The sequence below is a fragment of the Oreochromis niloticus genome, linkage group LG2 (genome assembly GCF_001858045.2).
Source record: "Oreochromis niloticus isolate F11D_XX linkage group LG2, O_niloticus_UMD_NMBU, whole genome shotgun sequence".
Lineage (NCBI taxonomy): Eukaryota > Metazoa > Chordata > Actinopteri > Cichliformes > Cichlidae > Oreochromis > Oreochromis niloticus.
The window spans coordinates 22845248-22867779 of NC_031966.2; the positions used below are offsets into that span (position 1 = coordinate 22845248).

General features: G+C 41.0%; 2 protein-coding genes across 5 annotated transcripts in view; both read left to right on the plus strand.

Annotated features, from left to right (window-relative positions):
- Positions 1-91: 91 nt before the first annotated feature.
- Positions 92-13652, plus strand: LOC100690013 (girdin). 4 transcript variants are annotated; one of them, XR_003222293.1, is made up of 19 exons: positions 92-227; positions 1544-1749; positions 2022-2163; positions 3190-4071; positions 4654-5130; positions 5223-6563; positions 6687-6776; positions 6916-7071; positions 8047-8163; positions 8376-8498; positions 8597-8653; positions 8745-9293; positions 9670-9912; positions 10150-10843; positions 11007-11137; positions 11214-11267; positions 11371-11525; positions 11619-11652; positions 12485-13652. XR_003222293.1 is itself a non-coding variant. In XM_005467633.4 (18 exons), exons 2-17 carry the CDS (start codon positions 1577-1579, stop codon positions 11497-11499), a joined length of 5358 nt encoding a protein of 1785 aa, XP_005467690.1. In that variant the 5' UTR covers positions 92-227; positions 1544-1576; the 3' UTR covers positions 11500-11525; positions 12485-13652. The 4 variants fall into 4 exon arrangements, 3 of the variants coding, with proteins under 3 accessions (XP_005467690.1, XP_005467691.1, XP_025767592.1); XM_005467633.4 differs by lacking the exon at positions 11619-11652; XM_005467634.4 differs by lacking the exon at positions 11619-11652 and having other exon boundaries at positions 11010-11137.
- Positions 13653-19124: 5472 nt separating this feature from the next.
- kcnip1a (Kv channel interacting protein 1 a) overlaps positions 19125-22532 on the plus strand; it is a 44203-nt gene continuing 40795 nt past the window's right edge. The window contains exon 1 of the mRNA XM_005467636.4: positions 19125-19808. Within this exon, the coding sequence (XP_005467693.1) occupies positions 19721-19808 (88 nt within the window). The 5' untranslated portion in view covers positions 19125-19720. The remainder of the gene's footprint in view (positions 19809-22532) is intronic.

A 22532-nucleotide genomic window follows, 5' to 3' on the forward strand; every position in this document is an offset into this window, starting at 1 on the left:
ATGGAAGGGGACAAATGGAGGGAGGAGAAGAAGAATGAAAGCACAAGGCTGACTGACGGGGTGAACAAGCTGAGTGCCAACTGGATATGGAGGATTTTGGCAAAGTCCAACGTCTGTGCCGTTTCTAAGGAAACAGCAGTGCGTCTAAGTTCGCTGAGCCGAAGCTGAACTATTTGGAGGTTTCTTGATGCAATGAAAAGGAACGAACAGTGAAAACGCAAAAACAGGTTTGTTGTTTCACTTCAGCTTTCAGAAATACTCCTTTGCAAATTTGTCGCCAAGGATGGCTTCGATTAAGGTTTTGTGACTTTGTCTATTTTTAGATTACAAGAAGTTTGTAAATGATTGAATTTCTAATAACACTACCACTGATTTATGTAATTGCACTGTTACACATTTGCCACACTTGGTTGCCAGTTCTTTGCTAAGCCTAAGTTTGCTTCAAAATCACATGTTTGCTTTTTATCTTAGTTCTGTTTATTCCTCCACATCTAATTATCCATGCAAAGGAACCTCATGACACTTACAGTTTGATCCTCAAAACTCTGACATGAATAAATGTTTGAAAAACTCAGCAGCAATGTCAGTTTCTAGACTCAGTAATCTCAAAAACCTTTTCGTGAATAGTTTCAAGTAGGAACTATTTTTTCAGCTAAACTAGTACACTGCCAGGTGGAAGTGGCATGCAAATAGCTACCATAACGGTTCAGCTGAGTGGGACACTATTAATGTTTACGTCCTGTCATGGTGCTATAAGCAGAAGCCTTGTGTCACGGGTAGTTGCATGCTTCTTTCTGCACCTCCTTTTTGGTATTAAGGAAACAGTCTTTCAATATGAATCTGTTTTGTAGATGTCTTTTTAGCATTGCAATCGTGATTTCTGCAAAAGAGATATTTATCAAATGTATTTTTTTTTTTTACCACTAAACCTCTGTTTCCATCATATTTAAGAGGTGCCAGGTATCTCCATAGCTGATACTTCCAAGTCAGGGCAACTCGGAGCAAAACAATAGATAAATAAAAAGCACTACAGGCATAAGGGAAAACTAGTGTTTGTTTAATTTTTAGAGTGGACCGTCCCTCGAAATGTTAAGGTTCACGTTTTTTCATATATACCTTCAAACAATATTCAATCAACTATATTACTCAACACACACTATGTCCAGGAGCAATCATCAGTGCAGACACAAAAGGTTGAACTGAACTGATTACATGACATAAAACTTTTGTATGTTCGTCCAGTGTGGTACAGTAGGAGGTGCAGGATGGGAGTGGATGATTAGAAGGAGGCGTAACCTGATAGATTATCGTGTGTCCAACAACTTGCTTCCAGGCTGTTGACAGTGTGAATAATACATGACTGTATTTTAAGTGCATGTGTCTTTATTGTGTGCGTCTGTGTCTGTCTTAGTTATAGTCTGTACAAATGTGACAGAGTTGTTAACTTGAAACATACAAGCTGCCCAAATGAATGTATGAAAACATGTATGAGTTTTAGTTTTTTCAAGAATTGAGTTTGACACCGGCAGTTCTTGTGCTGCAGGTGAAATTAACTTAGTGGGAATAAGCTGACCCAATGGAGGATCACATGACCTCGTCAGACTCACCAGGTACCGGATGCACTTCAGTTGCCATGGTAAAGGACTCTGTAGGAGCTGATGTGGACCTGCGTGTGCTGTGTGATCGAGTGGAGGTCCTGGAGCAGAGAGCGGTTTCAGCCATCCAGCCTGAGAGCTACCTGAGGAACAGGTGAGAGGGGATCCAGTGACACACACATCTGCTACTGTACGCTCACTTTTGGCCGACATAATATCACGTATCACACACACCTGACTGCACTGCATGCAAGCATGAAAGTGCACCTTTGAAAACTACTCACTGCATCTACTGCCATGTTAGGAGGTAAAACTAAATACATTTTTTTTTTAAATCAGAGACAGTTTAACATCTCTGAGCTAATTTATATGGTGTTACATGGTGTTAAGATGATGTAATGCGATCTTGTTTTGGTATTTGATAAGGATCAGAGAGTTGGAGACGTCAGAGAGGAGCCTCCTGCAGCAGCTATATCAGCTAGCGTCTGCCTCTCAGTTCCCCAACATGCAACACTCCCAGAGGCTGGACCAGAGACTCCACATGCTCAGGGAGGAGGTCAGAACCATGGTGAGTGCTGTCTGAGAGATTCAGTGGGTCACTGATGTAGAAAATATAAAATACATTTACAGCTTTGAATATGCAAGTTTTAGAAGATGGGAGTAATATGTACTTCAGATATGAATGAGAGGCTTGTGCAGTTTACTGGGGATAGACAAAATAATATCAGACTTTACCTATGAAAATAATGAATTCCCATTAAATGCAAAGTTTTAAAGGCTGGGTTGTTAATAGTTTAACACTTTTACTGCTATAAAATATATTTTGCAAGTAGCACACCTTATATATTTTATACATACCTTGAGTAGTCACATAAAATCACTTATAGGCCATTTTTATGCATTTATTTGGTCTAAACAGATACATAAGACACGACTCAGCCACTGTTATATACTTTTTATTTTTACCTACAGACTTCCATTCGTCAAAAAAGTGTGGGAAGTTATCATCTTAGGTCCCAAGATTCATTCCTTTTGTCTATACCAAACATTTGCACTGAATTTGGAAAAAGAGCATTCAAATTTGCAGCTCCTATTAGACGGTTACTATCACTAAGGTATTCATTTTTATTGACACTGAAGTTTATAATTTTTGGTTGCTTCTGTGTTTTATTTTTATTGCCAGTCTGGTGTATGAAGTGTATGATTGTACTGCTCTCTTTTGTGGCCAGGACACTCTTATAAACAAGATTTTATTCTTAGTCTTATTTTTTCCTGGTCAAATAAAGATTAAATTAAAAAAGCAACAACAACAACATGCTAGTGTGATAGTGATAGTTTTTTATCATCTTTGTTGAGATTACATCACTTTTTCATTTATCTTTTAGGTATCTTTAAGAAGTTTGAGTGATGGAAACTTCTTTAAAGTAGTTACTTTGCCAGTGCACAGTAAAACAAATACAGCTGATGATATATGTCTTATAGATATCATATACAGCTACGACTGTTACTACTACGAGTACTAACACACAAAATAGTTCAGCTCAGGCATGTAGAACATGTTATCAAGCAAGATTCTGTTCTCTGTCTCTCTCAGACTCAGGAGAAGGAGCGAGAGGAGCGAGTGTGGAGGGAGCGACTGCAGCGCTGTCAGAGGCAACTGAAGGCCAAAGAGGAGGAGATGAGTCGACAGGCCCAGTATTTTGAAAACTTTAAAACCCAACTCCAACACAAGCTCAGCCTGGCCTGGGAGAGAGAGCAGAGCCTGCAGAATCGCATCTACACTTTAGAAAAGCAGCTACTTGACATGACTGTGAGTGCCGCCACTGGTATGACAACTATCAGAGCAGTCCGAATCACTGGTGGTACTGCGCAGTGCTTGGAACAAGACAGGCTATCTTCCATGAGGGGAGAGGGCGAAGGAGAAGAGGAGACCAAGGAAGAAAGGCGAAAGAAATGGCAGCCAAGTGTTGGAACTGAGAGAGAAGAAAGGCAAAAGGGCAATGAGGGAAAAGCAGAGAACAGCTTAGGAGGAGGAAGAAACAGTGACACAAAACAGTCCTCAAATGAGGAAAGGTTACAAGGATTCATTGTAAGCCTGCAGGAGGATCTTCGAGTGCTGCTGGAGAGAGAGGAGGAGAGGATGACTGAGAGGAAGAGACTAATGGAGCAGCTCCAGGAGGCCCAGGAGAGCAACCACTTCCTCAGCTGCAGCGTGGATGAGATGAAGGCAGAGATCCATCAGCTGAAACTATCTGAGAACTCGCTATTGGAGGAGCTTGAACAACTGAGAGAGGAGAACCTAAGACTGCAGAAGGTCCTCAGGGATTCGGCTAACCACATACCGAGCCAATCATCCACATGCCTGAGTCCTGAGACCAGCACACCCAACTCCAGTCTAGCTGTTAATTCTGGGACTGCCAGCATTTTCTCATATTCCACTGCCATGGGACAGCCATCAGTAGCTTGCTCGGGAGAGGTGCGTAGGATCCAATTAATATTAATATTTAATATTATTAATATTATATTAATGTTTTATCTATCTATCTATCTATCTATCTATCTATCTATCTATCTATCTATCTATCTATCTATCTATCTATCTATCTCTACTATAACAATAACTTCATTAGGAAGTCTGACTGTGCTCTCTGAAAATAAAGCTTGATTACAGCAGGAAAAGTTCTATATTTCAAGTTCCTTTAAAGTTTTAAGTACAAAGTACACAAAGAGAGTCCTCCCGAGTATTTACTTCTGGGACATCAGGAGTTCAGGACACTACTGAGATCTAAATATCAGAACATATACGACTTACTGATGCCGGTTTGGAGACAAACTGCTGTTTTTAATGTATTCACTTATTATCACCTATTTGTGAACTTAGGCTACCATTGTTAATTGTTAATTAAATAAAATGCTTTGCAGTGTGAAAATTATCAGTACTTCCCATAGTTGAATGAAGCATGGGAACTACTAGCTTTACAATTCTTTGTTATAAGAACTGTTGTTATTCTATCGACTTTGTCTCGTCAAATATCTTAAAATTGTGATTTTTGTGCAGGTGCAGCCTTATTCATCAGAAGTTCCACGTGTTCACCACCAGGGGACAGCAGAGAGCACACAGAGCAACACAGAGCGTTATTCCTCAGCAGTTAAATCAAAAATGCCAACTAAAAGTCATCCTGTAAACCTGTTTCACTACGGGTCTGAATCCAGTGCCAACTTCAAGTCACTTTCCTTGACTACAGAATCAATAGATGAATTTAAACTTGGAAGCTGGTGCTCTGAGGGAATCTTAAACTTAGAAGAGAGCCCCAGTGAGGAATCTGATGCCCTGAGGGAAGCTTACAGGAGCTTGGGGTTAGATAGAGATCTTAAAGCTCTTCAGGAGCAATGTGACAACCTGAAGGTTGCTCTGCAGCGCACACAGAGTCAGCTAAAGGAGATGGCTGAGGAAAATGCTCAGTTGAAGTTACAACTCAGGAAGCAAGCAGAGGAACTAGAGGCAGAGACTGAGCAGAGGTCTTCAGCAGAAAAGGTATTTTACACGTGGTTTAGTATTCTTAACATTTTTATTTTCCACCGAAGACATCCAGTATATCACTGATCAAACTCTGCATCTCTGTACAGATTAACACACTCTCTACTTATGGTGGGAATGATCAACCCAGGTCATCTCCTACCCAAGATGGCAACATTCTTGCTCTTGCCCAGGATGATCTTATCCAAAACCTGAATCAGGAAAACAGGGCATTGGCAGACAGGATCCAGGAGCTTTTGGCTCACATTGAGCGCAAAGAAGATGACATCACAAAGCAGCAAACCCAACTGATGGAGCGTATCTCCCAGCTAGAAGAGGATCAGGTCAGGCTGGAGCAGGAGAACCGGGAACAGGGGTGTTTGATCTCAGAACTCACCAAGAAGACTGAGGATGATCTGAACACCATCATGGATCTGCAGCAGAAGTTAGTCCAGGGAGAAGAAGCTGCACACTTAATGTTCAATCAAGAAACTGACTCTATGAAAACAGGATCAGTATCTGGTAGTCAGCATAATAATCACTGTGACTTACTAAAGAGGAGCTCACAAAAAAATCATCTTCATCTTGATTCACAAAAAGATGAAGCAGCCCAGCTGACCAATTCAATCCAGAACCTCAAAACAGAACAAGAAGAATTGACTAAATCCATAAATTCACTCAGAGAACAGCAAAGCGAAGTAGCTCTGTCAGTCCAAGTACAGACAGAAGAGAAACAGCAATTAACTCGGACAGTATGGGGACTGAAGGAGGAAAAAGACCACATCTCTAAAGCTCTGGCTGACCTTAAACAAGAGAAAGAGCAGCTGAGCAGGGCAGTCTGTGGACTGAGAGATGAAAGAGAACACTTTAAAAGGTCCATGAACGGCCTAAAAGAGGAGAAAGAGCAGCTAACCAAGTCTTTATCTGCTCTTGAAAGAGATAAAGGGGCAATATTTGAATCTCTCTCAAGTGGAAAAGAAGAGCGAGATGAAATAATGAAGTCACTGCAGAGTTTACAGACAGAAAGCGACCAGTTAAGCCAGACAGTGCTGTATCTGAAACAAGAGAGAGACAAACTAACCGATTCTCTTAAGTGTCTGAAGGAAAAGACAGACCAGGAACAAATATCTCACAGTTTAAAAGAAGAACACGACAGGTTGATGAAGTCAGTAAGCAGCTTGGAAGAAGAAAAAAGAAGAACTGAACATTCAGTCAGTTGTTTGAAACAAGCAGAAGAGCAGATAATGCAGGTAATTCAAGACCTTAGAGAAGAAACAGACAGCCTACAAGGTCTCAGCATCCAAAAACAAACAGAGGAGAGGAATCAGAAGCAGCAGATGCTGAATTCAAGCAGCGCTGGTTTGACGAAGAAGAGTGAGATTCCTGCTGAGACTGCAGATTGTGCTACACAAAGATGCCAGACTAATAACCATGGCGGAAACTTAATACAGGTATCGAGAATGGAGTGCATTTGTGCATGATGTCAGGGCCTGTTGTGTCAGTTTACAGAATATCCTTTCAGCATCATGGCTTTTCAACTTGATTTTTGAGGCATCGAATCTTTTGATTTATAGCAGGAAGAAAATGATCTGATGAGAGAGATTGAAACTTTGGGAGCAGAGCTAAAGAGGTCACGGGAGGAAATGAACAAGAGCCGTGCAGAGGTGGGTTTAAGCGAGTTTGTTATTAGTTTAGAAAAATGGTATTATGCAGATTTTTTCATCCTTCTTGTCATCATATTATTTTCTTAGACATAATATATGTTTCAAAAACACACTTTCCTCATTTTGTATATATCTTCAGATCAAGAGGCTTCAGGGTGAACTGCGTCATTCAGAAACGAGGAGGGAGGAGGTGGAGAGAAAGGCGAGCCAAGCAGCTGAAAACGCGATGAAGCTTACAGATGTTGAAAATCAGATGGAAGAAATCAAGAAGGAAAATTACAACCTCACAACCCAGGTATTCAACTAGATATACAGATACAGTCAAAATGATACCAACCCCGAAATCTGCAACATGTTCTACATGTTAAAAAGTGCAAAACTTATATAATTAGTGTAAGAAGATTTGATTTTCGAACATAATTGGTTGACTCTCCAAGGACATTTCAAGATTGGTTGACTGGATTGTTGGAAAACTCATTGATCACAGGGCTTTAATTTTATGCACTTCAATATAAAAAAAAAATGCCAGTAACAGTGAAGTTTACCAGTTCCTGGAGCCACAAAGTACCTCCACAACAGGAGCGACTTACTTTATACTTCTTAAAACAGGCACACTGGACTTAATTTTTAAGAAATAGAGTTTAATCACGCCATAAAGAAAACCCCCAGAGCTTTAAAGTCCTATTCACATTTTGTCTTGCACATTCGAGTCGACTTTTATGTTCTTTTTGGTTTAGATTGGAGTGTGCTGAAGTTTCCAAAGTTTACACCTTTGCCTTTCAAGTCTACTCATTTATAGTCTTTGATGATACTTTTATTCTTGCCTCCTTCTAGCCCTTCTTCTAAATCCTTCACAGAAATAGTCGTTTTTCTCGCCTGCTGTTTTCAAACATCCCTTCAAAGAAAAGCTGTTCTTTCTTTTGCACCTTTTTCCAGCTGTGTCTCTTTGCCTCGAACTCTGTCCCTCCTCTTTGTTACTCATCTTAAACACACACATGCAACAATTATATTTGCTTCACAGTTGAATCAAATATAGTTGTATTAGAGTTCCCAGAAGCTTAATTGGGTTTCACCACCAATTGGTGAAATGATTAAAAAGCAGAGTTCAGGTACTGCAGGTGTTGAATAATTTAGACGTGGCTGTACTACATGAAAATCCATCAAGAAGTTTAATCATTTAGTGTGTTTTTTTTTGTCTCTGAGGCCTTTCATCTAATTTTATACACAAAGTTTCAGCGTTAGACCTAAAGAGCAGCTGTCTGTGCTGCAGGTGAAGGAGCTGCAGAACAAACTGACAGGCCTGCTCAGGGAGAAGACTGACATGCTGTCACTCAAGGCTCAAACAGAGGAGCGATATAACATCCTCACAGCTCAGCTCAAAGCCAAGGTAAGAATGCCAAAATGCCTTTGTTATTTGGATTCTTATAGTGGCCACATGTATTGAACAAATTAGCTTTAAACTTAAATCATTATCATGATGCTCATATGTTGTACTAGACTGTAATACACTGACACATTCTAATTCTTGGCTGGAGACAGTTTTACTCATAAGTCGTCTGTGTGTGTGTTGATGTGACGTGTGTGTGTAAAACCCCACAGACTGTTGCTCTAGAGGAGCTGAACTCGGAGTATATAGCTCTGAAAAGAGGACAAGGCAGCAGGGATGACATCAGTACTGTTCTTGTCTCACTCAGGGCACGTTACAATGACATCAGAGCTAAGGTGGGTCAGCTGTGGTTTTGCAGCTAGGTTTAAGTAATAAACTGTTGTCTTTATACTTATTGTACAATTGTCATGTTTATAATTTTACTTGTTTGTAGTATGATGCGCTGCTGAAAAGGAAAAGCCAGACAGACCTGGATATACCGCCTTTAAAGGTGAGGAAGTAAAGACTAGATCTGTGTTCAGGTTCTGCTCAACAGATTTTAGTGGTTCGTTCTGACTGTCAGGTATTTTGTCCAATAACAGGCCAAGCTGTCTTGCCTAGTGGTGAAGTGTCAGGAGAGGAACAGCTTATTAGATCAGATGATGAAGATCTTGCAGAGACAAGGCTGTATGAACCCCTACCTCACACAGCAGGTCGAACATCTGCTCAGCGATGCCGCTCTGCAGGAGTACACTGCAGCATTCACTTTGGAAAATAACACAAAGACCCGGGATTACGCTAGTGGGTTTACTCCTGAATTTAGTTCAAAATGTAAAAGCTGCACCAGTGAATTCATGCCTGAGTGGACCTGCCCGGTTGTATCCACCTCTGTAAAAAAGCACCAACAAACTGGAGTCACACCTGAAGCTGGAGTAGAGGGCAGAGGGAAAGAAATGTCCATAGTTTCCACTGAATCTCCAGCAAATCATCAAGACTACGGTAGTGAATTCACACCTGTACTCACAGGATCGCTAAAGAAAGACGCCAACTCATCTGTGCCATCCTCACCAGTGCAAGAGCAAGCCACCGTCCAGGCGTCAGCGTCACCTGTTCTTCCACCAAATGAGCGAGAAATCACTGATACAGTGCCGGTGAGACAATGCAAATAAATATAATTTCAAACATGTATACAGCTATTTTAAAACCTTAATTTGCAATATTTTTTATAAAAAAATAACATAACCTCAGTTCCAGATTTCTGTTATTTTATTTATTGTATTTTTTCTGCCAGGCCTGCATTTAGTCTCACCGTCTTTCACTCCTTTACAGAAAAGTATGTCTGTCTGATGTTTTCACAATGAAAGATAATTTTTATAGAGCAAAAACGCTCCGAAAAATTCTTTGTTGGGGAACGCTAACCTGACCTCAGCATGCCAGTGCTTAAATTATCAAACAAAACTGTACTTTACATTAGAAATTTTAGACTTGATGAAAGTCTAAGACAGTCTATTCTTGATCCCACCACAGCTGTCTCCTTCTGCCGGTGGACCACCCCAAGCAGCCAGTCAACCAGAGAAATTTGTGTTTCATCATCCGGAGATAAAGAAAGAGAAGTCCTCCCTCTGTGCCACCAATGTGACTGGATACTTGTTGAGTCCTACCATTCCCTCCTCTGTCTCCTTTGCCAGTCCAAAGAGGAGGCTGAGTAGTCCTGAGAAGATCCTTAACCTCCATGAACAGCTACAGAAGACCCTGAGGAGCAGCTTTGAGGTGCACTTAGGAATTTTCTAACATAGAGTAACAAAAATATAGGTTAGTGCTGAATTATACAGAAAGGTTGATATAGATTTTTGCTTTATTCTGATATGAAATAAAAGCCACTCTAATCTACAATTTGTCCTTTGAAGTTTCACTGACTTTGAAGTTATTTCCATGTAAAGTAAGGTAGGTCAAATCCAATCAGATCTTATATATCTAATGAATTCTAATATCTGTCTCCATCCCAAGGCTCCAAAGAGCAGAGGAAGAGGACAGGACCCCAGGAGGAGTCCATCACTGTCAGCTCCTGCAGACCTGAACAAAGCCTCTCAGACTAAGAAGCTGAGCTTGAGTTTCAATAATGCACAGATCAACTCTCTCACAGTCACCACTGCTATGAGCCAAGCCCCACACACTCCAGTAGTAACAACTAAACCAGTTGCCGCTAACAAGTCACCAACACTTTTTGAAGCAGTTGCATCTAGATCAGCTAATGCAACCTTCAGTCCCAGCATCTTTACTAACCGTCACCTTAAAGCAGACACATCTGCTCTTTCTAGCTCTTCTAACTTTACTTTTTCCACCCCGGCTGCAAACAACGTCAAATCCATTTTAAGTAATGGCACTAATGAAACATTATCCTCAAAAATTACAAAGGAAATCACTGCAATCCCTGATGTATCCTATGCCGCATGTAAAGCTTCTCTACAGAGGGTTGCTACTTTTGACTCTGCTGTTACTAATCCAAAAGCCACTTCCTCAGATGCAACTGCCCCTCAAATATCAACTGCCCCTGAAGTTACAACTTTCCACATGACTTCTAAAATGGATGGTGCTATCCCTGAAGTTTCTCAGTCCAGTCAGCTGTCTCACTGCTCTCCTGAGAGATCGAACAAGTTTGCCACAACATTCACCGCTCGTTTAGGAAAAAGACCCAAGCCAGGTACTGTTCATACCACTTGCTTTAGTAAACTAATAGTACATTCTGGATATATTAAGTCATGCTATCTTTGTTTGTTTTGGTGTGGTTTAGTAATAACTAGTGAATAATAAAAGCAGCAGAGAGCATAACTGTACTTGACTTTTCTGTGTCCAATCCCCTCCAGAAGCTCCAGCCGAGGTTCGTTCTGTTGAGGTCATCAAAACAGTGGGTCAGAGCAACCTTATGATTGGCTGGGAGAGACCACCACTCGATGAGCTGGGATGCAGTAATGGCACGTTTGTGTATGGCTACAGGGTAGGTAAACAATACATAAGATTATCTTCGCTTGTATGTGTTTTTCTTGTACTCATTATGTCTTGTTATCTCTCAGGTGTATGTTGATGGGGACTTTCACAAATCTGTCATGAGCTCAGCATGCACCAAGGTATCCACAGCTGTACAAAATCCATCCTGTCATGATAAATAAGTAAATCAAAGAATTTATTAAAGCAGGGCACACAAAGTAAGTCTTGTTTCTGTCTGTGCAGTGTATTCTTGAAAATATCGACCTGAGTGTCCCTGTCCAGATCAGTGTGCAGACACTGGGATCTAATGGACTTAGTTCAGATAGTGTACACACCGTGTTTCGGACCTCAGTTAGAACTGAGCCACAGTGAAGCCACAGAGACGCTCAGATCAGCAGGTTGGTCCAAAGATTATTATACCAGTTTTCACCAGGTTTACATATTAATATGTTTAGTGTTTTTTTTAATTTTTTTTTTTTGAATCTCTGTAGAAATACTGCAGATTCTCAATGAAAACTCTGAATTGTGAGTTTGTGCCATTAGTGATTGTTTTATGCACTATAGCTGCATTTGTAACATAATTATGTACACTGCTTAAAAAAATGAAAGCAAATCCCTTTGAAAACACATCAGATCTTAATGATCTGGCCCACGTCCAGTGTTCTACTGGATGTTGGTCAGGTGAGCATGGGAAAGTCAGTGGTATCAGTTCCTTCATCCTCTAGGAACTGCTCGTATACTTCCACCACGTGAGGCATGATTGTGCACCAGGGGAACCCAGGGCCAACTGCACAAGCGTAGGATATGACAATAGGTCCAAAGATTTCATCCTGATATGTAATCGCAGTCAGGATGCTGTTGCTTAGCCTTTAGATGTGTGTGCGTCCCTCCATAGATATGGCTCCCCAGATCATCACTGACCACAGCTTAATGCAATGCTCAAAAACAGTCAGAAAAGATGAGGAGGGAAAAACGTCAGTGACCTCCACCTATAAAACCATTCCTGTTTTGGATGCTGTCTCATTGCTGTGCCTCTAGTGCACCAGCTGAAACTGATTAACAGCCCCCTCTGCTACTTAAGTGACCAGAAGTTTAATTTGACTTGATGATACACTCTAATAAAAAAGTGTTCCTTTAATTTTTTTGAGCAGTATATATAATTTTTACCATGCATGTTTTCATTTTATTGCATTACAGTGTTCACATCTGAAGAACAACAAAATTCAATTAAAAGTATTTTCTCCTGTGTCCTGCGTATTTCCGCAATATACCATTAAAAAGTTTCAGACTGTACTGTGATAATCTAATTTCTTTCTGTCCTGCGTGTCCTGTGTGTGTGTGTGTGTCCGTCCTTCAGCGCAGAAACATCTATATCTGCAGGCCTCCGAGGGAGCGCCCTCACCTCTGCCTCGACTGAGACACAGTCACGCTGCTGGATAACCGCTCCACGTCAGGCTCAGGTCAACCAATCAGAAAAAACTCCTCTCACACGGTTATTGCCAGCCTATGATCATGCGGTGACCTGTGGTCGGCCACTAAACCTCGAAATGATGAACTAAAGATGTCATACAAAATACTGTGTAAGATCCTTGCCTCGGCTCTCAGAGTTAATGTGCATGTAAAAGCAGGTCGATCCTCGTTGGAGGACCTTTCTGTTTCACAGTCTCATCTGCTGGACTTCTTAAATGAGCGAGACGTTGTGCTTGCCGGTCCACACGATTGCCAGTTTTCTCATGAAAAACTGCTAAGTGCAAATGTTTATGAAGCCAAGCTGAATCACTGTAAAACGCTGCCTGTGACACCAACATTTACTAACACTGGTCAAACAAGACATAAAAATGACAGAGGGATGTCTGCTTCTGCTGCACTTTTACACTGTGTTAAACACAGGGAGATAATGTGTCACACTGCTTGTCATATTACTGTCTCTGTGGACTGTGGACCTGAGCAGCTGCCTAAAGGGACATGAAGTATTTGAAAAGCCTTTTCGACAGCAACACACACTGTAAAATGTGCTGACACAACCTTGTACACAAAGTTCACAGTACTTGATTTTTACGCGCGAAGCCAAATATTTGAAAAGATGTTTCACTCCAAAGACTTCTCTGTTTCCTTCTCCTCATAGGTCTACAGGACTTCTTTAATCACAGATGGCAGATGTTGTTTAAGTTTGAAAAATTTGCACACAATCAGTATTGAAATCTAGAAGAAGAAATTTTAAAGAAGAGATTATCACTGATATTTTTTTGTAGAGATTATAAAAAAATATGCCAATATACCACACACTGTATGTCTTTTTGTATGAGTGACACTTTCATACCTAATAGATGTCATATTTGCACGCTTGCATTATTATTTTTTTTTAATTATAACACACATACTATGTTCTTTTTACTATTAACTGTATGTACGGGTGCAGAGTGATCATGGTGCAGCAAAGGTATTTTTCTATCAGTAATTGATAATATTGTTTTCCCATTGATTCCTTACAGCTGTGCAGAGAATAAATGTTTATATACAGTCTATTTTTACTCTCTGTCTGTCTGTGCATGTGCAGTTTTGGTTTTAGAATTCAAAATGAATGACACATCTCTGAATTAAGTGATTTCCAGTTTCTCTGTGGTAAATTGAAGTCTTTAACGCTCCCTTAGTGGCTGGGAGTTAAATGAAATAAGCCATTAAAAACCTACTGGATTATTACAAGAGATATTTTGGAGGCATGTGATTATTCCAGAACGGCAAGCTTCACTGATCAGGTGTGTAGTAATCTTTCCCTGCAGTGAACACTAGATGGCAGGCACTGAAACCATCATTATGTTGGCTAAGGTGCTCTTACTCTGTGTTTGTGTGTATAAATCTGACAGCTTTCACCAGAGATTTAATGGAGTGGATGATGCTGATGTGCACACAGAGAAAGGCTGAAGTTTCCTGACACATCTCACCGCTTTCCTTGTTCATTACAATCCAGGCACAACACCAAAAAGCGAAGAAGCATTTAGGGGCAGCAAGGTGCCAAATATTCACCTGCTGTAGTCGGCAGATTTGGAAGCTCCTCTGAGAATGTCATCGCTCATGCTCAGCAGAAATAGTGCTAGGTGAAGGGAGGTGGGGGGGACTGTGTCTTTGTTTGCACTGAGTGAATGGAGCAGTGACTTAAAAAAAACATTTCTACCTAGGGTAAGTTTAAAACTTGTGTTTTTATATTTATTTCACCTTTTAGGTCATACTTTTTTTTATTAATTTCCCTGTTATCAGGGGTTTTGGAAATGGGTCTATCCTTACTTTGAGGTAAAACACATAATTTGAGGCCCAGTAGAGTTTTTTTGGGCAGACTATGATCAGCTGACTTTCATTGTTGATTAAGCCAACTGCATTTTACATCATCGTCATCCAGTGTAATACTAGAAACCAAAGAGCATATTTAACTTACAGTCTTTAAGTTACAGTCTTTAACCTAACAGTCTTTAACCTAACATTACAGCAATCATGGACAACACAGTCTGCTCCGTACCAGTCTAAATTAGTGCAACACTGAAATACTTTACCATAATACTGCAAGCTATTCCTGCACTGATAAAGCCTTTGAATAACTCAGTATCATTCACTTTGTTGAAGAAGGCATTTCTAGACCCAAGACATGCTTTTTAGATTAACTGGTGCTTCTGAATTGGCTGTAGGTGTGAATGGTTGTCTGTTTCTCGCCGTTAGCCCTGTACTTGAATGTTGACCTGTCCAGAGAGTCTTTCCACCCACCCTGAATTAAATAAGCAGTTAGGAAGACGAATGGAAAGTACATTTTAGAAATTTCTTGAAATTTGATAACTTTGTTGAGGCAGTTTTCAGTTTTTCTTTAAAAAGTAGGAAAGTTAGTTACAGACATAAATGTTTAAAATATTGATATGTTTCGTATGAAACCTAATTATTTTTAACTGCTTATCAAACTTGGGAGGGTGTGGATGGTTTTGGGGGGTGGTCGCTTCCTGCCCAAGCTATCACAGAGTGCAGGGCCAGGTACACAGGTGTGGTGTATGAACAATATAACAATAATGATTAATTATAGCACAATAAAACTTAGATAATTTGAAAGTGGTGAGTGGAAATGCAGTTGGGGCTCATATCATTCAGCTGATATCATTTTTCTTCAGAGAATACTAGGGGGCATATTTTCTGTATTGCATGTTAGGCCCATTGCAGTTGCCTCCTAGATGGCTGGTTTTGACTCAACTCCTAGACAAACATGGTCTCCTGAAGTCCTGCAGTGCACCAACTAAAGACGCTTAAATGGAAACTGCATTGCAGATACTTTTACACAACTTGCCTTTGAATTAAAGAAGCTGGGCTGGATCCACAAGGCTGCCCATACCCTCTCCAGGGAGACTCACCTTCATTATTAATACACTCTCCAACATACATGATGCAAAGGCTCAGAGTAGTGGCGTGGGCCTGTGGTTGTATTTACATGAGATCTCTCTGTTGATCCATTCTTAACGAAGCCCACCTCAGCACTGACTCTTCCCATGGAGGCCAACATGGGGTTTACAGAGATGGAATGGTGGAGAGAGATGGATGGAGAAAGAGGAACTACAGATTAAAAAGTGTGAATGCACAACTTGTCTCAGGGGTGTCAATATCAGAGACAGCTGGGCTCAAGCTTTCTGCAAGAATATTCTGTAGTGATGCTTAAAGACACATCTGGAGCTTTCTCTCTCTCTCTGTGTATTTGTGTGTGTGTGTCAGAGTGAGTGAGAGAGAGCTCTGCAGGGGATATTTCCTTTTTGCAGGACTGTGTGTGTACACAAGTGTGTCCTAAGCTGTGCATGTGTACGTGCAGTGATGCTGACAAGCAGTTGTCATCAGCAGAATGTCTTGAGGGGGGTTTCTTGGAAAAGGAGCCAAAGAAAAGAAAGAGGAGAGGAGGGATGGTGTGTTGAGGTTGTAATTTCACCCAGAGGGGACGTTGTCACTCCATAACTGCCACTGACACCCTGAGTGTCCGGGGCAAACTGTGGGGTGGTGGTTTGGAGTCGACTTCCAGACCTCCAGGGCAGCATTTGCTGCTCACACCCAAAGACGAGCTCTAAAAGCAGGGTTCCTTCTGTTGCTGTGTCAGGGCAGATGGGTCTTGACGCTTAAGGTTGTTTAGTCGAGTTGCCGTGCGGCAGCAAACGTGGATGCGATATCAACCCTGTTAAATGGGTATGCCAATGCAGGCATGTGGGTTGGCAACACTGGAACTTGCATGGATATTGTCATATTATGCAAACACACTTACGTATTCTAAAACTGTCATCACACAAAATCACACGCTGCTTTGCGGACACACGTACGTGGCGTTTTGCATCCCATTTCTCTTCAGTCATGGGCTGAAAAGCCTGCTTTATTTTCTGTTGTGTCTGTTGTTGTGGCCCTATCAGTCCATCTCACAGCCCGGTATATTTAGAGGCAAAGCACTATCAGAGCTTACAGCTGGCCGCCTCTGATTCAATTCTGACAGATCTACAGCGTTCAAAGCAATCTCCTCTCTTTTTGTCTCACTCATTTTTCAGCCCATCTCCACCTCCTCTTGCTGTCTCATCTCCCTCATAGTCCCCTCTTTTTCCTCTTTTCTTTTCACTTCACTGCTTCCATCTCTTATATTTCTTCTCTTTCTTTTAGCTTTTTCCACTGTGTCATTTGCATACCTGTGGCCACTCTCAGATCTGTTTACTGACTTTCTTTATGCATCTCTATTTCTTCCCAGCTGCTTGCAAACCATTTTCATTTTCTAGTCACATCTTTACCATTTTCTCAAATAAGCAGTATATTACTACCCTGGTGTCTTTTCTTCAGCATTTTGGTCCCTTTCTGAGTTCATTTTGAGGTGCTTTATTGCCACCGTGGATCATGAAACTCTGTCTTCAAGCCAGATTTTTCTCTTCTCTCCTCCACTCTACTTCCCTTTCAATTTTCTCCATTTCTTTATCATCCACAGTGCCTATCAGGTACGTTTTCTCTCCTAGGCAAAGAAACGAGAGCTCCATCACTTTGAGTGAATCTATGTTGAAACAAACATCAAACAAGGCAACTTCTAATTTGGGAAGAGACAAGCAATTAGCTGCTATTACATCCTTGAATCTGTGCGCAAAGGCAACCCTAATCTCATTAATCATGAACAATGGGGGCGGTAATAGAGAAGCATGTTTATGCAAATTCTCCAACACAGTAATCTCCTTCATGCTTAATAGCCGAAACAGTGGTGGTGCCTGAGAAAACAATCCCCCCACCCCCTTCTTCTCTGCTTAGCCTTTTTACCTGCTTTTATTCCTTCCACCCCTCCTCTTTCTTCCTTCTTTTTCTTTCTCTCTGCTCTCATGTCAGTTTTTCCATCCCAACCTCCACTGCTTTCAGAAAGTGTGAACCAGAACATTTCAAACCTGAAGATAAGTATCGATCCCAGTCCTCTCAGACCCTTTCAGTTTGATAGCAAATAACCCTGAGATTGTACGGGACATTGAGTTTTACATCCCGCCTCCTGCTAACACCTCCCCTCTTCCATCTCTTGGCAAAGTCCCCAGCTCATTCCACGTCGCCTTCATCAATTCTCCCTATTTCTTCTGTTTTTATTCCTTTCATTAGCATTTTTATTGTTTCATTGCTTGCCTTCTCCCCCCATACGTGTCTGTTTGTATCTATTTCTTCATTTCTCCTCCCTTCACCCCCCCATCCCTTTGCTGTTATTGTTGTTTGTTCAGTATTTTACATTCCAGTCATTGATCCAGTAGCCATACATGATTTGGAGCCAAATATAGCCCAGAAAGACATTACAAGATTATCTCCCTGCCTCCTCTGTCTCTCCCATGTGCTCCTCTTTTTTCCATCTTTTCCTCTCTGTTTTAGTCTTGTCATCTCTCTTGAGTTATGTGCCAGATTCAGATAATGATGATGACAATGATAGCACGATGCAAAGTGTAGTAAGGATGAATCAGGGGCCATGGTAACGGTCAAAAGCATGTGATCCGTAACAATTATTGTTAAGTACAAATGCATCGATTGATTAGCATGCTTGCTGTCTGGCTGGAAACCTATTGATGAGTTGTGATTGAGGTCAAAGCAATCAATAAAGTAAAAGCTTGTGTAAAGGCTGAGACATAAAACATCAAGATTAAACTTGCTTACATTTTAAACTTGAAGTGGATTTTTTGACCTTAGTCATATATATATGAGGTTTGTTTGTTGTTGGGTTTTTTTTTTTTTTTAGCAATAATACAGTTTTAAATTCAGGAATTTTATTTGCAGTTATTTTAGATACTGACTTTACTACTTTTAGGCAGGTCAGAGTAGGACATCATTTTTTGCATGACAGATAGTTCTGTTTCCTCCTACACTCTGGAGACATTCACAGAAGTTAATTTTGATTCTAAATGGGCTGAAGGTGTAGATGTGAATGGTTTACTGTCTCTCTGCGTCTACTGTGCATCATTTCTCTCAGCCCATTTCAGCTGGGATGGGCTTCTAGAAAAGGCATAGACTGGACTGGATGAATGTTGACTTGTGACAGCTCCATGGCAGCTGACAGGCAGAGATTCACTCTATTTTATGTTGTTTATTTGGTTTTTAAATGTGAAATCCACTTAAATTTACATGTAATGAGTAAAAGCAAAAATAATATTAGTTATAAAATATAAAAGATAGCTCAAAAAAATAATAAATGTTAAACACAGTCAAGTTAAATACCTTTTAAAATCAAAGAGTATTTCTATTTCTAATTTTGGTGATAACATTTATAAATGCTGAATCTGGTGTTTGCAGAGAAGCAGTCATAATAGACAAAGCTCATTTCATCAGCGGACGAAGACCAAGTGCCTTCATGTGTTATGAGGGTTGTGGGAGGGGTTGAAGGAGGAGTGTGTGTGCATGTTAGCATGTGTGTGTGTACGCGTGTTTGCCTACAGAAAGAAGCGGAACAAGCTTAGCGTGTTTGGTCTGCGTGGTGGGGAGCTGTCCATTGTCACTGGTGCTGAAAGTGGATTGCTGCTTCCCCACTTAAAGGGGAACGCATTTGATAAAGAGGAGGAAAGGAAAGAGGAAGAAGAAGGACAGAAAAAGCAACGAAGAGTTCATGAGACTGCTTCATTACTGCAACGCCACAGGCTGTCCGCAGAAGGAAGTTTCATGGAAACTTGGAATGTAAGAGAATGTCTAATAAGCCGTAGTCGTCTTACTCGGACACCAAATTTTACTTCTTCAACACACCTTCTTTCTCTCTCTCTCTTCCTCTCTTCCCTCTCTTTCTCACTCTCACTAAATGCACATCTCACTAATTTGGACACGCACAGAGGTGAGCTGGAGAAGGCAAAGAAAGAGCGGGGGAGGCAAAGCAGGGAAAAACAGAGGGAGATCACCATTTCTCCTTTCCCCTCCAGCTTAGGAAGACGAAAGGCGACGTAGTAAGCCTTTATCTTCTGCTCCTTTTGCCGGTGTTGGATACATATACTGCGCCAGAAGAAGTTGTATTGATCTGAGAGTGCTGCTACTGGTGGTGCTGACTTGGACCTGGAAACCCCTGTCCTGCTCTGGCCCTGCTCAGCCTGCTGCATCCCGGGTCACTGTCAGGATGACAGGGTGTGCAAAACGCTGCAAACAAGGACTTGTCAAGTTTGCTGTGACCCTTCACAAACTGGTCACTGGGACTCTCATCAAAGGTACGTATGTGCTTGAGCCATGACTATATTCCTAAGTTCTTGAATTTGCACAAGTTGCTTGCTCAGAAAGTGGGTGCTGCAGACAGTCAGTGATAGTGTTGCAGGAAAGCCTATTAGCACACAATCAGAAGTGAAAGTTCAGTCCACTTCATCGTTCATCTTCAGCTTGTGCAACTCTTTTCTTCACTCTCCGCGGCGTCTACTCTTGTCTGCTATTGACCTCGTTCTGTTCAGTATGTTCTCCACAGGGGGGGGACTGAAAGAGACAGAGATGAAGGGAGTAAGCGACTAATAGAGAGGAGAGATAAAGTTGATACAGAACAGAGAGTGTGTGCGAGTGTGCTCCTGTGATAAATGTGAGTAATAAAACGCGTCGGTGTGGCAGCGGCGGGGAAAGGAGTTGCACACACATGTCGAGAGGAAACGAAGGGCTTTACTATTGTGATTTATTAGTGGTTAATATGTGTGTATGTGCTTGCATGTTTCTTGTGCCTTCATGTTACTGGCCTGATGTTTTTGTGTGTGCGCGTGTGCAGCATTAAAGTGATCCATTTTAAACCTTACTCTGCTCATTTTACTGCTGAAGCAGGAAAGCAGTGCAGGCAAAAAGCACACAGAGCCGTGCTTCAGAAACTGTTTGCAGCATAGCAGCTGCTTGAAGGCACACGCACAAGCCTCCTCAAGTGCACACATACACACAAACATACACACACTTACTGTATAATACTCTTTGAGCCAGCTGAAATTGTTTCTGGTGGGATGGGAAATTTCTAAGAATTCAGTCACACACATACAGTAGATGCACAAAGGCATACTCAAATGCATGCACGCACACACTCACAAACATGTCTGTGGATGGCTCAAGCTTTCAGCCACAGTGGGTAGAATTGCCCTCGAGGTCTCACACACTCATAACGTCATGAAGGAGCTTCTGCTGAGGTTTGGTTGCATAACAAGTCAGTCTTTAGAAGACAAACCAAAAGAGCAACCAGCAGCAAACATAAAGTGCTCCCCTGTCATGCTCACAGGAAATAAAATGCACACTGAGCAGAAAGTAATCACAAACATACACAAATGAGCACATATATGTAAAAAAAAAATACACATAGCACAAATACACAGCCAGTACAACACCCACACAGACAAAAAGGAAATGAGCTGCAGGAACCAGAGATCTGGCTCTGCAAAATATCAGACACACACACACTGAGGTTCAGGCTCATACACACACATTGTGTTAAACTGAATATGAAAAGAAGATGTGATATGAAATGGCAGATGAACACTAAGGGCTGCAATACTAATTACACCTAGTTGCCGTGCTTGAGCTTTTTTTTCTGAAATATTTTTCCTTGAGTGCTGGGATCCATTTCAGATCACTTTCACAGTCTGCATCAGAAACTGGATAGTTGTAAACTGGATGGTTATGAAGCCATTTGGAGAAAAAGGAAAGAGAGTCTAATGTAACGCAGTCTCATTTGGCTCGCTGTTTTCCTAATGGTGCTTAATTGTGTCTAAAATTCTAATATTTGTTTTCTTTTTAAAGATCAGAATTTTAAATAACTATATGTGCTGGTGATTTTAGGGAAAACTCCAGAAAACTAATGCACTGCCAGAATTGGGGGACTTTTACTGTGTAGTAATGTCTCCCACACTTTCCCAACTTATAAGCATCCACAGCTCCATGTGCTTATTTTCTCTTTCCTTCTTTAAGTGCAACTTATATTACCAAGAATTACAGCTGCTACCTCTGCACAAGAATGCTCCAGTGATCAAAACTCATACATTCAAAGATCAGATCAGTATTTTACTCTCCCTTAAGAATTATTCATGATCCGTAAAGTAAAACATATCATCTACTGAGATATTGATCCAGTCATCCATCCATGCAACCATCTGTCCATCCATAGCAGCAAAGCCCTTTTCTGTTTTGTTTTTTCTGAGATGCTGATAGTAAAAGGGGAGTAGGGTTATTACTCTCTGCAGCCAGGAGGCCTGACAGCATTTTCAACACTTCACTGTAAGTTACAGGCTCTTTTCAGATGACCTTTAAGAGTCAGCATTTTAGGACACTTTAAGAAGATAGTAATAAGCTGTGGTGGACAGAATAGTTTGGTCCTCTCACTGGTAACATGATTTTTATACCAGTTTTTATACCAGTAGCAGCATGGCTTTGAAAAGAGAAAATACTCCAAGTGTCTAAATGTATTGAAATGAATTGTAAACACAGGTTTGATAAGGATTTAGCTCTGCAAAGGCATTCAGAGCAGCACTGACATCTGCTGGTACCTGTGGGAAAATACAAGTTTACGGTGGGGAGAAAATAACATTACATTAAACCGCTAAATTCATGAGAGGTTGTCTGAAGCCATCATCAAATCAGTGGCAGCAAAGCTCACTAAAGGATTTATGCTTCTGATGTTGCTAATCCCATTTCCCTTTTTGAAATTCATGGCACAAATGTGTTTTGTTATTCTGCAGGAAGACAGGAAAGGGACATTAAGGACTGGGATAAAATAAAATAAAATATATATGCAAATCTGTCCTTTACATCTGAGTAGGACTTTTATGACAGGCAGTGGAGCAGAATTACTTAAAAATTCTCTCTTTTACCATAAAGCTCTCTGACTAAATCAGACTCTGAGCTACACAGCAGCTGAAGTCAGGTTACTAACTAAATTATAATACCTAACGCTTTAAGACCTGTAAACATGCTTCTGAAGA